Source organism: Macaca nemestrina, chromosome 1 (genome assembly GCF_043159975.1).
Source record: "Macaca nemestrina isolate mMacNem1 chromosome 1, mMacNem.hap1, whole genome shotgun sequence".
In the NCBI taxonomy this organism is placed as follows: domain Eukaryota; kingdom Metazoa; phylum Chordata; class Mammalia; order Primates; family Cercopithecidae; genus Macaca; species Macaca nemestrina.
The window spans coordinates 192,829,317-192,843,447 of record NC_092125.1 but is presented as its reverse complement, the minus strand read 5'-3'; the positions used below and the strand labels follow the sequence as shown (position 1 = coordinate 192,843,447).

The following is a 14,131-nucleotide window of genomic DNA, read 5'->3' as shown; positions in this document are numbered from 1 at the left end:
CTATTGTGTTTTTCATTTTGGTCACATTTGGGTTTGCTGACCAAATGGACGATTCTGGACCTCTGAAGCTGGGGACCAGTGATAAATCCTCCGTGATGAGCCTGTCACAGTCTCCTCACCTCTTGTCAATGCTGTTTTCACCTGCGTCTTGACTCTGCTGCCCTTACATCTTCTTTTATCTCTCCTTTCCCTGCCACTGTGGCACACTCTTGGGATTTAATCTCATCTCCCCTCTCTTTGAGTCCTCCGCCCATCATGTGCTTCAGACTCGTTTCTTATCTGATGTCCCTCTCCCCCAGTATTTACAGTCTCTCTTCATTGCATGCCTGGGAGAGATTTCTGACAAGGATCAAGTTATTGTTAAATTATAGAAGAGAACTGCTTTTTTTTTTGAGGTAGTCTTATTCTGTCGTGCACACTGGAGTGCAGTGGCGTGATTCCAGCTCACTGCAACCTCTGCCTCCTGGGTTCAAGCGATTCTCCTGCCTCAGCCTCCTGAGTAGCTGGGACTACAGGCGTGCGCCATCACAGCCGGCTAATTTTTGTATTTTTGGTAGAGATGGGGTTTCCCCATATTGGCCAGGCTGGTCTCAAACTCCTGACCTCAAGTGATCCTCCTGCCTCTGCCTCCCAGAGTGCTGGGATTACAGGCATGAGCCACCGTGCCCAGCCAGGGAACTCCTTTTAATTATAGGAATTTTGGTTTAACTGCAACCACTTTTCAGTGTTGATGTTCTTTCCTTTTAGTCTATCTTTTATAACCTAGAGGAGCTTTGTTTTCTTGATGATACATTGTAGTTTAGCCAAAGACATTATTTATTTCCTGGAGAACTGGAGTGCTTATCCAAGTTTGAATTTTTTTCCCATGTAGGGAAAACAATGAGGCACCTGCCTGGTATCTCAGTGTCTGGCAGGGATGTCAGCAGACATGTGGGTTGTAGTGTTATATCAACCAGCTTAGAGCTGGTTTTATTAGGTTGACTCTGAAGGTTATTAGTTGTCAAAGCTTTAAACAAAAAACTATGTTATTAGAGTAGCAGTTGTTTTTCTACACATATTTGACTAAAGCCATTCAGTGATCCAAGAGATGTTTGTTACTATCCTATTTAAACCTGAAGACAACCTGTTGAAGTCCTGTGACAGAGAAACTAAGGCTTCAAGATGGTTCATAGCTAATAATTGGCAGAGCCAGTATTTGAACCCAGATGAGTTTGGTTTGTTGAGATATATTTATTTCATCTGTAATTTTTCTCTTTTCCAGGTCAAAGAGTAAAATGAAGTATATTCTGGTTACTGGTGGTGTTATATCAGGAATTGGAAAAGGAATCATTGCCAGCAGTGTGGGCACAATACTCAAGTCATGTGGTTTACATGTAACTTCAATCAAAATTGACCCCTACATTAACATTGATGCAGGAACATTCTCTCCTTATGAGCATGGTAAGCACAGTGGATTTCTTCATAATAATTGCATGTGGAAGATGTCAGCACTTGGGAATTATGTGCAGTTTGCATAACTTTTATTTTCTGCCTTCTAACAGGTCCCTTAATATAGCAGAATGATACTTTTTTCACCTAGACAGGAAGAATTCTTTTTTTTTTTTTTTTTTTTTTTGAGACAGGATCCCATTCTGTCCCTCAGGCTGGAGTGTAGTGGTGTGATCATGGCTCGCTGTGGCTTCCACCTCCTTAGCTCAAGCGATCCTCTCACCTCAGCCTCCTGAGTAGCTAGGACTACAGGTGTAAATCACCAGGCCTGGCTAATTTCTAAATGTTTTGTAGAGGTAGGGTTCCACTATGTTGCCCAGGCTGGTCTTGGGTCCTCCCACTGTAATCCCAAAGTGCTGGGGGGTATTACACGTGTGAGCCACCATGCCCGATTGCATTTTACTTCTTTGTTGTTATTGAGAACCTATCAACTGTGTGACATGCGACTGTGGCTGTTACTTCAAAGATTAATTGCTTAAAACTGGGAGAGATGTTAAAACATAGCTCTTGTTTTAAAATTCTGCATTCATACTCCTACTCTCTAGCGTTGAGGTAAAAATCTACAAGCATTAAGTGTCACTAGTGCAGAAATCCTCATGTAACAAATAGCAGCAGGAAAAGATCCGTACACTTGAGTGATATTTAATACAGAATTCTTGAGCAGAGGATGAGTTATCTCTCTGAGGGAGAAAATGAGACATTTTTTTCCTTTCCTGTGTTTGAGCTTGTCTCCTATTGTAGTGGTAGGAATGAATCATTCTGGGCAAAATTTCTAGAGTGAAGTTTCATGGAATGAATGTGCAACGAAGGAATGGGGGAAATGTGTGCAGTTTCACAAATTTGTTTAGAACAAAAGCAGAGCTCAAAAGCTGATTTTTGTAATCAGCACAAACTTAATATGCATATATCCAGGCTTTGAATCAAATATTTTTATCACACTTTAAACCATATTATGCTTAATTAGGAGACTTTTCTGAAGGCTCTTTTTTCCCTAGGCAGCAGATGCTATATACTACTGTAGGGTCCTGTATACGCACAGCCCGTCATTCCCTCCCATCCCTTGCCATTTTATAACTCTTCTTAAGAATGAGTTTGTTGGCCGGGCGCGGTGGCTCAAGCCTGTAATCCCAGCACTTTGGGAGGCCGAGGCGGGTGGATCACGAGGTCAGGAGATCGAGACTATCCTGGCTAACATGGTGAAACCCCGTCTCTACTAAAAATACAAAAAACTAGCCGGGCGTGGTGGCGGGCGCCTGTAGTCCCAGCTACTTGGGAGGCTGAGGCGGGAGAATGGCGTGAACCCGGGAGGCGGAGCTTGCAGTGAGCCGAGATCACGCCACTGCACTCCAGCCTGGGAGACACAGCGAGACTCTGTCTCAAAAAAAAAAAAAAAAAAAAGAATGAGTTTGTTGACAGACTAGAAGTATGAAGTTACCTTTTAGAGAATATCTGGTAATTTTTCTTTTTGTGTGTCATGTTTAGTTTTCTAGAAGTGAATTTCTGTGCTTCCTATCATGTAATTGCACACGTTGTTATGAGTGTTTTATTTCAGAATTGCAGTTGTGCCACGGTATAGGTATTTTTCACTTAACCTAAATGGTTTCTCTGTTCACTGCAGGTGAGGTTTTTGTGCTGGATGATGGGGGGGAAGTAGACCTTGACCTGGGTAACTATGAGCGTTTCCTTGACATCCGCCTCACCAAGGACAATAATCTGACCACTGGAAAGATATACCAGTATGTCATTAACAAGGAACGGAAAGGAGATTACTTGGGGAAAACTGTCCAAGGTAATACTGGATTTACCTTTAGAGCTTAAAAGTCTTAACCAGTTTAATTTCTTCCCCCCTCCCACCTCTACACAGATGTATAATTCCCTTTTGAGTAGAAAAGTTTACATCGTATGTGATTTCAGCATGAAACTCACAAGGTATTGTTACTGAAATATGGCTTCAGTTGAAAAATCAGAATTATATTGTTGTTTGCTAAAAAAAGAATTTGAAGAACCACTTCTTCATTGAAGCTTGTCAGTCCTGCCAAGGCAGCATGATATGAGTCCAGAGAACTGTTGTTTTTACACAGTAATGAGTGTGAAAGTGGTAAAGGCAACTCGATTAGGGCATTAAGCCAGATGGCATGTATGTGTGCATCTGGGACTTACTATGTATAGAAGTGAGAAGGAAATGAGCATCCATTGTGTATACTGGTTTCCAGGCCGTCAATGCCATATGGCCTAGGAGGAGCCTGAGAAGTGGGTTTCTGGGTCCTCCCAAGCTTTCACTGGCACAGCTTCGCTTACATCTATTTGCTGTTTCGGGGTTTTGTACAAGCATTCATTTAAGGAAAATGTTTTGCTGCTTTAAAAAGGTGGGGATGGAAAACTACTGATCTAGTATAATGGCAGTGGCCCAAATTTGGAGGGGCTGCTAAAAAGTGGCTTTAATCTGAGTTATGAGAGCAAATCTGCTTTTGGCTTTAGACTTTACTGGCCTGAAAGCTGAGGGTCACACTGACAGCTGGCTCTGGTCTGGGGCTGCCCTGGCGAGATTCTGGGCTAATTGGGTCATATTTGGATCTTAGCTTCCCCTCTCACTAGCTTTGTGAACATGGGCAAATTAACCTCTTTGAAATGTGGATTCCTTTTCTGTAAAATGGAGACAGTAACAACACCTACTTCTCTGGGTTGTTAGGAGGATTAAAGGAAGTAAAAGTCAATGAAGTGTTCCCTGACTTCCTGACACATAGAAAGGAATCGGGAATTAGAATGGTTTTGATTATACAGTTTGCTGTTTATTTATTCATCATCCATCAAATTTGCATTGAATGCTCACTGCAGTCAGACGCTCACTGGTGCTGGTAATGCATGTGATGAGCAAGACCAGAGAGGTCATTGCCCACACGGAGGTTACCTGTGGGGGAGGCAAACAACAAACATACAACAAAACGAGACGTCTGTCAGAAGCAGTGAAGAATCCAAGTGGGGTGATGACAGAAAGAATGACTGGGAAAAGCCACTTTGGGCAGGTGGTTGGGGAGCCTCCCAAGAGAGGCCATTTGAGCTGAGAGGCCAGTCACAGGGAGAGTGGAATGAGAAGTGTGGAGGCGCAGGGCTACGAAGGCTTGGTTGGTCCAGGAATGGAGGGGAGGCCGGCATGGCTGAGGCAAAGTGACCGAGGGGGATGGTCAGAGAGTGGGGGTGGTAGCCACAGCCAGGTTCTACCCAGTCTCGGCTGCAGCAAGAAGCTCGGAGTGTACTCAGAGAAGTGGGAAGCCACCGAAAAGTTGAAGCGTGGGAGTGATGAATTCTGACTTGAATTTTAAAAGATCACTTTGACACCATGTGTGGAGTAGATAATGCATATTCTCCTGCGTGAGGCAAATGAATATCCTTGTGCATGAGGCATTGCTGTAACTGGAGTGACCTGGAGTTAAACAGTAATCTTCACCTTTTAGGAACTTGCAGTCTGTGCCCAGCAACTATGATTTTTGAAGTGTTGAGCAATTGCTGGCATTCTTTGAGCACTGACATGGCAGGTGCTCTACTGAGCATTTTACAGGTGCTGTCTCACAAAATTTCCACAACTTAACATGTTGTTAAGCTTAAAATGGTTAAAACAAGCTTAAAATGGTTCTATAATTGACCCAAAGATCCACAACTAACGAGTCATGGGACTGAGGTTTGAATCCAGACATTCTGACCCCGGGTGCTGTGCTCCTAACGACTCTGCTGTGCTGTGCTGGCTCACTGCAGTAGATTGTTTACCCTTTGGTAAACTGGAAACATATGGAACAGGGTCCCAGAAGTCTCTTGTTCCTGGAGATGCACTGAAGTGTAGTGTGCCCACCTTCATCTGTGAGCAATAGGGTTGGCCATACTGATGTGTGACTCTGCACAGGGGCATATGTGCCCGTGTGGCTCAGGACACTACTCTCAGCCTTGCTCTGTTGCAGGGCTTCCAGCAACAACTTGGACATCTGGCTGCAGGAAGTGTGAGCTGAGAGATTTGTTGAGACCAGTTAAAGGGGGCCTCAAAAGTATTTTTATGACCCTATTGCTACTGTCTCCAGGCAGAGAGTGCCGCAGTTTGTTTTCACAGTCAGTGCATTTGTCTCGATCAATGTAGATGGACAAGCGTAAGTTCCCTGTTTGTTTTCTCTTTCCCAGTTGTCCCTCATATCACAGATGCAATCCAGGAGTGGGTAATGAGACAGGCGCTAATACCTGTAGATGAAGATGGCCTGGAACCTCAAGTGTGTGTTATTGAGGTTTGTATGATTCTTGCACTTGTGAACAAGTGTACTCATCTCCTTAGTCAGCCATCAACAACTGATAAGACATTTCCCAGTGGAGCCCTTGGCCTTCCTATCTGTGTTGGTGCAGTATGTTGCAATGTGGCAGGTAAGGGCATAGTAACAGTCATGTGGAATGGCCATGCAAAGGAAAACCGTACTTTGCCCAAAGAGTGCTCCTTTTTTTTTTCTTTTTCTTTTTTTTTTTTTTTTTTTTTTTTTAGCATTTATAGATTTACTTAGTACTGACTATTCCCATGAGTAGTGTGACACATTTTCATCTGTCTCTTAAGCAAGTCAGCAGATCTTTTGCTTTCTTCTGGCAAGAGCATTCATCTCCAAATGAGCTTCATTTGGTTTCAGTATCTGTACTCCTGCTGTGCTGATCCTAGCTGTTAGATCTCAGTGTTCCTCAGATAACAGGAGACTCAGAAGTTCCAGCAGTTTGTTTATAACCAATGCTTTTTTTTTTTTTTTTTTTGAGACAGGGTCTCACTGTCACCCAGGCTGGAGTCCAGTGGAGCAGTCATGGCTCACTGCAACCTTGACCTCCTGGGCTCACGTAGTTCTCCTACCTTAGCCTCCCAAGTTGCTGGAACTACAGTGTGCACCACCATGCGCGGCTAGTTTTTGTACTTTTTTGGGAGAGGCAGGGTTTCACCATTTTGCCAATGGCTTTTGAGCTCAAGCCATCTGCCTGCCTTGGCCTCCCAAAGTGCTAGGATTACAGATGTGAGCCACTGTGCCCAGCCAACTGATGCTTTTCAGTATAAAAATTATTTATGGTTAACTAAGGAGATAAGATTTAGGTTTTTTTTTTGCTTTGTCACTGCGATACAGATAACATTCCTGACACCTCTCTCAGCTGACCTTTTTCTTGAAATGATGTGGAAAGTTCCACAATAACCTTTGGGAACGATGAGCCTGTCCAAAAGAGTAACCTTTTAGTACAAAGAGATGTCTAATTCTTGTTAACTAACATTATACAGGGTTAGAGAGTCCACGTTACATAATTACGCATCACTGAATCAGGAAGACAGACAGTTGTTAGAAAACTAAACTGCCAGAGAAGGGTTTAGTGCCTAACCTCTGAAACAACTTTGTTCTTCTAGCTTGGTGGAACCGTGGGGGACATAGAAAGCATGCCCTTTATTGAGGCCTTCCGTCAGTTCCAATTCAAGGTCAAAAGAGAGAACTTTTGTAACATCCACGTCAGTCTAGTTCCCCAGGTAAGTAAGACATTGAAAGTTTTACTCTGGGAGAGATGGAGAGGAGGGAGGAAAGGTAAACTGGAATGGTTTTTACTTATTGTGTAGTAGTTTTCACTTGAGGTGCAGGAAGCAGAGAATAAAGAACTTTGTAAGTTTAAATTTGTTACAATCATACTTTTTTGAAAAGATCAAATAGAAAACATTTGAAAAATCAGGGCAGTTGCATTTGCAGATGTAGATTGGCCGTGTGCATTTGTCTTTACAGTATGGTGGAACTAGAGTAAAGAGGCTGTTTTTAAAGCAAATCTTGTGGAGAGGAGTCAATAGTAACAAAAATTAGGAAGCTGGAAGGCAGATGGATACATAGAAACAGACTAAGCTGACCTTGAGTGCCAGATCTTATGCCTGCAGCAATGAAAGCAGAGAAGCTACCCTGTTTGCCCTGCAGAACCCAAAGCTCAGGAGCGGGATGAGGGTGGACCTTATGTAACTACTGCTTCAGAAGACTCAGACCCTGACATCTTTTTCCTAAAGTGCACAGTTGGGCATTAACCTCCTCCCACCTTGGCAGAAGACTGGAGGCTTGTTCTCTGGAGAGGGTTCCTGGATGAGCAGACACTAGGGACAGTTGAGGGCGGTAACACTGGACTACAAACATGGGGTTGTGTGTAATGTTACGCTGTTGACACTTCTTGCCTTCTTCCACCACTCGGTTCCCAGAATTGACATGTTCAGGCTTGGCCATTCCACGTGGGAGATTGTAAGATTGTCCTCTGGGGTATGGATAGCCCAGGATAAAAGACACTGGCTCTGGGGGCTCCCCGTGAAATAAGCCAGCCAGATTTTCACCAAGACAAGCCTACCCACTCACACAGAACTTACAGGTAGCATTGGAGCAGGCCTCCATACACTTGGAGAAAGCATCTGATAGGTAAGAGACCAAGCAACAGAAAGCAACTTACAGGGAACTGAGGCTCTACAAGCAGAGGAAACTTTAAAAAAAACCAAAAAACCCAAAAATGACCAGTCATTACTATTCTTAGAAAATTAAAAGGAGATAAGGTATATCCATTAGATAAGAACTGGATGCTGTAAGAAAGAAACATTGAGAGAACATAAAAGAATCCTTGGAAATTAAAAATTGGGTAGCAGAAATGAAAAAGTTAAGAGAAAGTAAGTTGAGGAGATACCTAAGGAAGTACAGCAAAAAGACTGAGAGATAGAAAATAGGAGAAAAGGTAAGAAAAATTAGAGGACCGGCTCAGAAGTTCTGACTTCCAAATAATAGGAGTTCCAAAAAATAAGAACAGAGAAACGGAAGTATAATCTGAACCCCAGGGGTCAGCAAACGATGGCCTATGGGCCACAGGAACCTACCCCCGCTTTATGGAAATCAAGTTTATGGAAATACAGCTGCGTCCATTTGTTTATGTGCTGTCTGTGGCTGCTTTTGCACTGGAACAGTAGAGTTGAATACTTGTGGCAGAGACTGTGTGGCCCACAAAACCTAAAATATTTATCATCAGGCCCTTTACAGAAAAAAATTTCTGACCCCTTATCTGAACAATTCAAGGAAATTTCTAGACATCAGTTTCTGGGTTGAAAGGGGGCCCCCTTGGTGCCTAGCATATTGGATGACAGATGACCCACACCAAGGCATATTATTGTGAAGGTTCAGACTAATGGGGCAGAAGTTCTAAAAGGCTCTAAAGAGAAAAATCAAGAATCATTGTGCCATTGGACCCCTCAGCAATAATACTGGAAGCTAAAAGACAGTGATGCGATTTCATTAAAAATTCTAGTGGAGTCTGGGCATGGTGGCTCCCACCTGCTATCTCAGCAGTTTGGGAGGCAGAGGTGGGAGGATTGCTTGAGCCTGTGAATTTGAGACCAGCCTGGGCAATGTGACAAGACCCTGTGTCTATTTTAAAAAAAAGTCCAACAGAAAATGATTTCCATCCTACAAGTCCGTATGTAACGTCTGTCTGTTAAGTGTGAGAGGAGAATAAAGATAATTTAGTCCAGAAAGGAAAAGTGTGGCACGTGGTTTGGGAACAGTATTTAAATACTTCAAAAGGATGTAAACCCGAAAGAGGGCTGCAGGCACAGGAAAGTGTCTAATGGGGGCAGGATCCTCATTTAACAGGGAAATCAATAGAAAATGGCTCCAAGTAAATGTGAAGAAGTGGCACACCAGCAAGATCAGTTAAGAATTGAAGAGCGGTGGTTTCTAGGGATTGTAAAGGGGAGAGTGGGTGAGGGCCGATACTGCTTACAAGCTCGGTAGAACCATTTGACTCTAAAATGCATGCACATGTAACTTTGACAAACATAAAAGCTAAATTATGTAAGTGACCAAATGATCTATTTCCTTTTTAAAAGGGGTTCAAGGAAAAGTCATACTTGAAAATTCCTTATCAGAGAGAAACTAACTTTTTTTTTTTTTTTCCTTTTGTAAAATAGCCAAGTTCAACAGGGGAACAGAAGACTAAACCCACCCAGAATAGTGTTCGGGAACTTCGAGGGCTTGGGCTTTCCCCAGATCTGGTAAGATTTCCTGATAACTGGTTTCAGTGTAATCTTTTATGTGTAGTTAAGATCACTCTTTCATGACAGACAAGACCGTCGTCTTTCTGGCTTGCTTTTGATAATTGATGATGGGGAAAATAGGATTAGTGCTTTGAACCGGGCTCTAGTTTGCCACTTGTTCCTGCTTGGCACGTGTTAGGTCTTGTACTCCCCAGACCTTATTTTTCCTCTCAGTCCTTTTATTCTCATTTTTACTCCCACCTGGGAACACTAATGGAGGAAAACCCCAGAGCTCTTGTAGTTCATTAATGTATTCATTTGTATTGCCATTCTCTTATATTTCTCCAGTTTGGTGTTTAGGGATTTTAGCTTTGAAACGGGTCATAATATTTTTATGGATTATGTGCCTGGTGCTGAGATTAACATTTTCGTTCATCTTAATGATGTGAAGTCTGTTTTAATTTCAATCAGGGAAAACCCCTACTTTTGTCATCTTTTCCTTCTGTCTAAGCCATCTTGTTCTCTATTGCTAGGTCGTATGCAGGTGCTCAAATCCACTTGACACATCAGTGAAGGAGAAAATATCAATGTTCTGCCATGTTGAGCCTGAACAAGTGAGTAGAAATTCCCATCTCTAATAAGTTGTTTTTTGCTTTTAATTGTTCTAAAGCCTCTTGATGAGTTTCATGAGGCTTGTGTTACTTTCTAATTAGAGATAGTGGGCTGTTCCAGAAGAACCCATCACCATCGGCTCTGATTTGCCATTCCTTGCCTCTCCTGGTTCCCCAAACACATTTGTGTCCTTCCTGCCTCTTCTCCGTGCCTCGTTGTACTTTGTGCTCCAGCCAGGTGGAGTATCTTTCGGTTCCCCTAGTACCCCCACTGTCCCTGTGATTGTACTTTTGCACTGGCTAATTTCTGTTAAGAACCCATGTCCCCCTCTTCCTGTTGGCTTGGCGGTCTCCTACTCACTCTCATCCTTCAGGTTCTAGCGAAGACAGTGTTGTTTGAGAAGCTTTAACTGCCAAACCTCCTGGCCCTTGGCCTTCAGGGTTAACTGCGTCCTTCTCTGGGCTCCTGTGTGGTGTCTCACGTATGCTGCCAGTGGGCCCATCTTTCTGGTGTGGGTGTGTGTGTGTGTGTGTGTGTGCGCGCGCGCGCGTGTGTACACGTGTGTGTGTACATGTGTGGTGTGTATCTCCCTTCACAGACTCTGGCTTCTGGAGGGCAAGGGCCACCTCATTCAACTTGATGTTTCTGGTGCCTGGTGTCTAGGGTGTTGTAGGCTGTCACAGAGATGTTAGTGTTATTGTTACTGCACCTATGATGCAGGAAATCCAAAATTTGGAACCTGTAATGTATCTAAGTGTGGTGCTTAGTATGGAAATTCCAGTGGTGATACGTTGAGCATGTAGCTTTGGCCAGGTTTTAGATATTTCTGTCCTAGCAAGTGAAGGAAATTTAATTCTGTAGCAGAATAGGTTGTCATTAAAATTGCTCAATTTTTTTTTTTTTTTTTAATTGAGACAGAGTCTAACTCTGTCACCCAGGCTGGAGTGCAGTGGCACGATCTTTTGGCTCACTGTGACCTCCACCTCCCAGGTTCAAGCGATTCTCCTACCTCAGCTTCCTGAGTAGTTTGGATTACAGGTGTGTACCACCACTCCCCGCTAATTTTTGTATTTTTAGTAGAGATGGGGTTTCATTATGTTGGCCAGGTTGGTCTCAAACTCCTGACCTCAGGTGATCCACTTGCCTCAGCTTCCCAAAGTGTTGGGATTACAGGCGTGAGCCACTGCGCCCAGTCTTAAAATTATTCACTATTAAAAATGTAATAAGTATTTCCATATTTAAGTTTAAGTTTAAATTTTTTTGCTTTTTTTTTTTGAGATGGAGTTTTCACTCTTTCATCTAGGCTGGAGTGAAGTGGAGCAATCTCAGCTCACTGGAACCTCCACCCCCTGGGTTCAAGTGATTCTCCTGCCTCAGCCTCCAGAGTAGCTGGGATTATAGGCGCCTGCCACCACGCCCAGCTAATTTTTGTATTTTCAGTAGAGATGGTGTTTCGCCATGTTGGCCAAGTTGGTCTGGAACTCCTGACCTCAAGTGATCCACCTGTCTCGGCCTCCCAAAGTGCTAGGATTACAGCTGTGAGCCACCACGCCCGGCCTTGCCTTTTTTTTTTTAATAGACGAGGTCTTGCTGTGTCACCCTGGCTAGAGTGCAGTGGTGCTGTCATAGCTCACTGCAGCCTGGGCTTAAACAGCCCTCCTGCCTCAGCCTCCTGAGTAGCTCATACCTTAGGCGGAAGCCACCATGTTCAGCTATTTTATTTTTTGTAGAGATGAGGTCTTGCTATGTTGCCCATGCTGGTCTTGAATTCTTTGGGCTCAGGCAGTGTTCTTGCTTCAGCCTTCTAAAATGTTGAGATTACAGGCGTGAGCCACCATGCCCAGCCTTGCTTATTCTTTTAATCGGAATATTTATCTTACTGAATTGACTTGATATAGTCTGAATACAACTCTTTTATCAGGTATGTGATTTGCACATACTTTCTCCGTAACTGTGCCTTGTCTTTTCATTTTCTTTTCTTTTTTTTTTTTGAGATGGAGTCTTGCTCTGTTGCCCAGACTGGAGTGCAGTGGCATGATCTCTGCTCACTGCAACCTCTGCCTCCCGTGTTCAAGTGATTCTTCTGCCTCAGCCTCCCGGGTAGCTGGGACTACAGGCGTGTGCCACCACGCCTGGCTAAGTTTTGTATTTTTAGTAGAGATGGGGTTTTGCCAAGTTGACGAGGCTGGTTGCGAACTGACCTCAGGTGATCTGCCTGCCTCGGCCTCCCAAAGTGCTGGGATTACAGGTGTGAGCCACCACACCTGGCCTTCATTTTCTTAATAGTGTCTTTTAGAGCACAGACACTTTTAAATTTCAGTGAAGTCCAGTCTGTTTTGTTCTTTTATGGATTGTGCTTTCACTGTCGTATCTAAGAACTCCTTGCTTAACCAAGGTCATGAAGATTTTCTTGTAAAAGTTAGTTTTAGGTCTTACAGGATCCATTCTAGCTTAACTTTTGTGAGTAGTGTGAGGTAAGGGTTGAGATTTTTACATGTGGATATCTACTTGTCTCAGCCCTGTTTGTTGAAAAGACTATCCTTGGATACTATTCTATACTTTTTAAAAATAAAGGTACATTATAGATTTACTAATCTTTATAAAGTTGTTTAGATTTATTTATAGCTATTCATAATTTTCATTACTACTGTGAACTTTTAAAAATTACATTTTCTGATTAGATATGGCCCATGTATAGGAGACCCTGCTGACCTCTGTCCATTCATCTATAGCCTAGCAACCTTACTAAAATTCTATTAGTACTGATTGTTTACCTGTAAATTCTTTTGGTTTTTATGGATAAGCAGTGATATTGTATGCCTTATTCAGTGGCAACCGCTTCTTGTTTTCTGGTTCATTTTTTTTTTTTTTTCTTATCTAATGATAATTGCTAGTATCTTCAGTACATCATTGAATAGAAGTATTGAAAGTGACCATTCTGGCCTTGTTCTGGACTCTAAATAGTAAGCATTAATATTAAACCATGTGATGTTTACTGTGGGTTTTTTATATTGCCGAATTTTCCCTAATCTTAATTTACCAATCATTTTTATTATGAATTTGGTTTTGAATTTTTATCAAGTCTGCATCTACTGAGGGAATTTTTTCTTCCTTAATCAATTTTCTATTTATGTGGTGAATCCCACTGTTAAATTTCCTAATGCAGTAGTTCCCAAACTTGACTGCACACTGGAATCGCTTCGGGAGCTTTAAAAGTACTGTTGCCTGCCTCCTACCCCGAGAGATCCTAATTCAAGTGGTCTACGGGGCAGCATGGGCTTTTGACCTTTTATAAGCTCTGAATGATTCCAGTATGCAGCTGAGTTTGAGAACCACTGTTCCTAGTTAAACTATTCATGGGTTCGTGGACATGATTTTTTTAAACTACATTTGTGGTTTGGATCATGAATTTTTTTTTTTTAGACAGGTTCTGGCTCTGTTGCCCAGGCTGGAGTACAGTGATGCGATCTTGGCTCACTGCAACCTCCAACTCCCAGGCTGAAGTGATCCTCCCACCTCAGCCTCCCGAGTATCTGGGGCCATGGGCACATGCCACCACACCCAGCTAATTTTTGGGTGTTTTTTTCAGGCTAGAGTGCAGTAGCACAATCTCAACTCACTGCAACTTCAAACTCCCAGGCTCAAGCGATTCTCCCATCTCAGCTACCCCCCAGGTAGCTGAGACTACAGGCACATGCCACCATGCCTGGCTAAATTTTGTATTTTTTGTAGAGACAGTGTTTTATCACATTGCCCAGTCTGGTCTCGAACTCCTGAGCTCAAGCAGTCCTCCTGCCGTGGCCTCCCAAAGTACTAGGATTACAAACATAAGCCATCTTGCCCAGCCATGAATTTTTTTTAAAGGACTTTTGCATCCATGTTCATAATAGATTGGCCACTAATTTTCTGTTCTATTCTTGAGTCTGTTTTAGTAATTTATCTTTATCTAGAAAATTGTCCTTTTTTCTCTTTTCAAATACATAATATTTTTACAAGGTCACA

The 14,131-nt window shown here is 42.8% G+C and overlaps 1 protein-coding gene across 2 annotated transcripts in view; it reads left to right on the top strand.

The window, feature by feature from the left end:
• The window catches only part of LOC105494824 (CTP synthase 1), a 32,703-nt gene that overhangs the window by 2,332 nt on the left and 16,240 nt on the right, over positions 1-14,131 (top strand). For both annotated transcript variants that reach the window (XM_011763690.2, XM_011763691.3), the window contains exons 2-7: positions 1,262-1,440; positions 3,107-3,277; positions 5,653-5,753; positions 6,890-7,006; positions 9,452-9,535; positions 10,051-10,131. In XM_011763690.2, coding sequence (XP_011761992.1) covers positions 1,275-1,440; positions 3,107-3,277; positions 5,653-5,753; positions 6,890-7,006; positions 9,452-9,535; positions 10,051-10,131 — 720 coding nt within the window. In that variant the 5' untranslated portion in view covers positions 1,262-1,274. The remainder of the gene's footprint in view (positions 1-1,261; positions 1,441-3,106; positions 3,278-5,652; positions 5,754-6,889; positions 7,007-9,451; positions 9,536-10,050; positions 10,132-14,131) is intronic.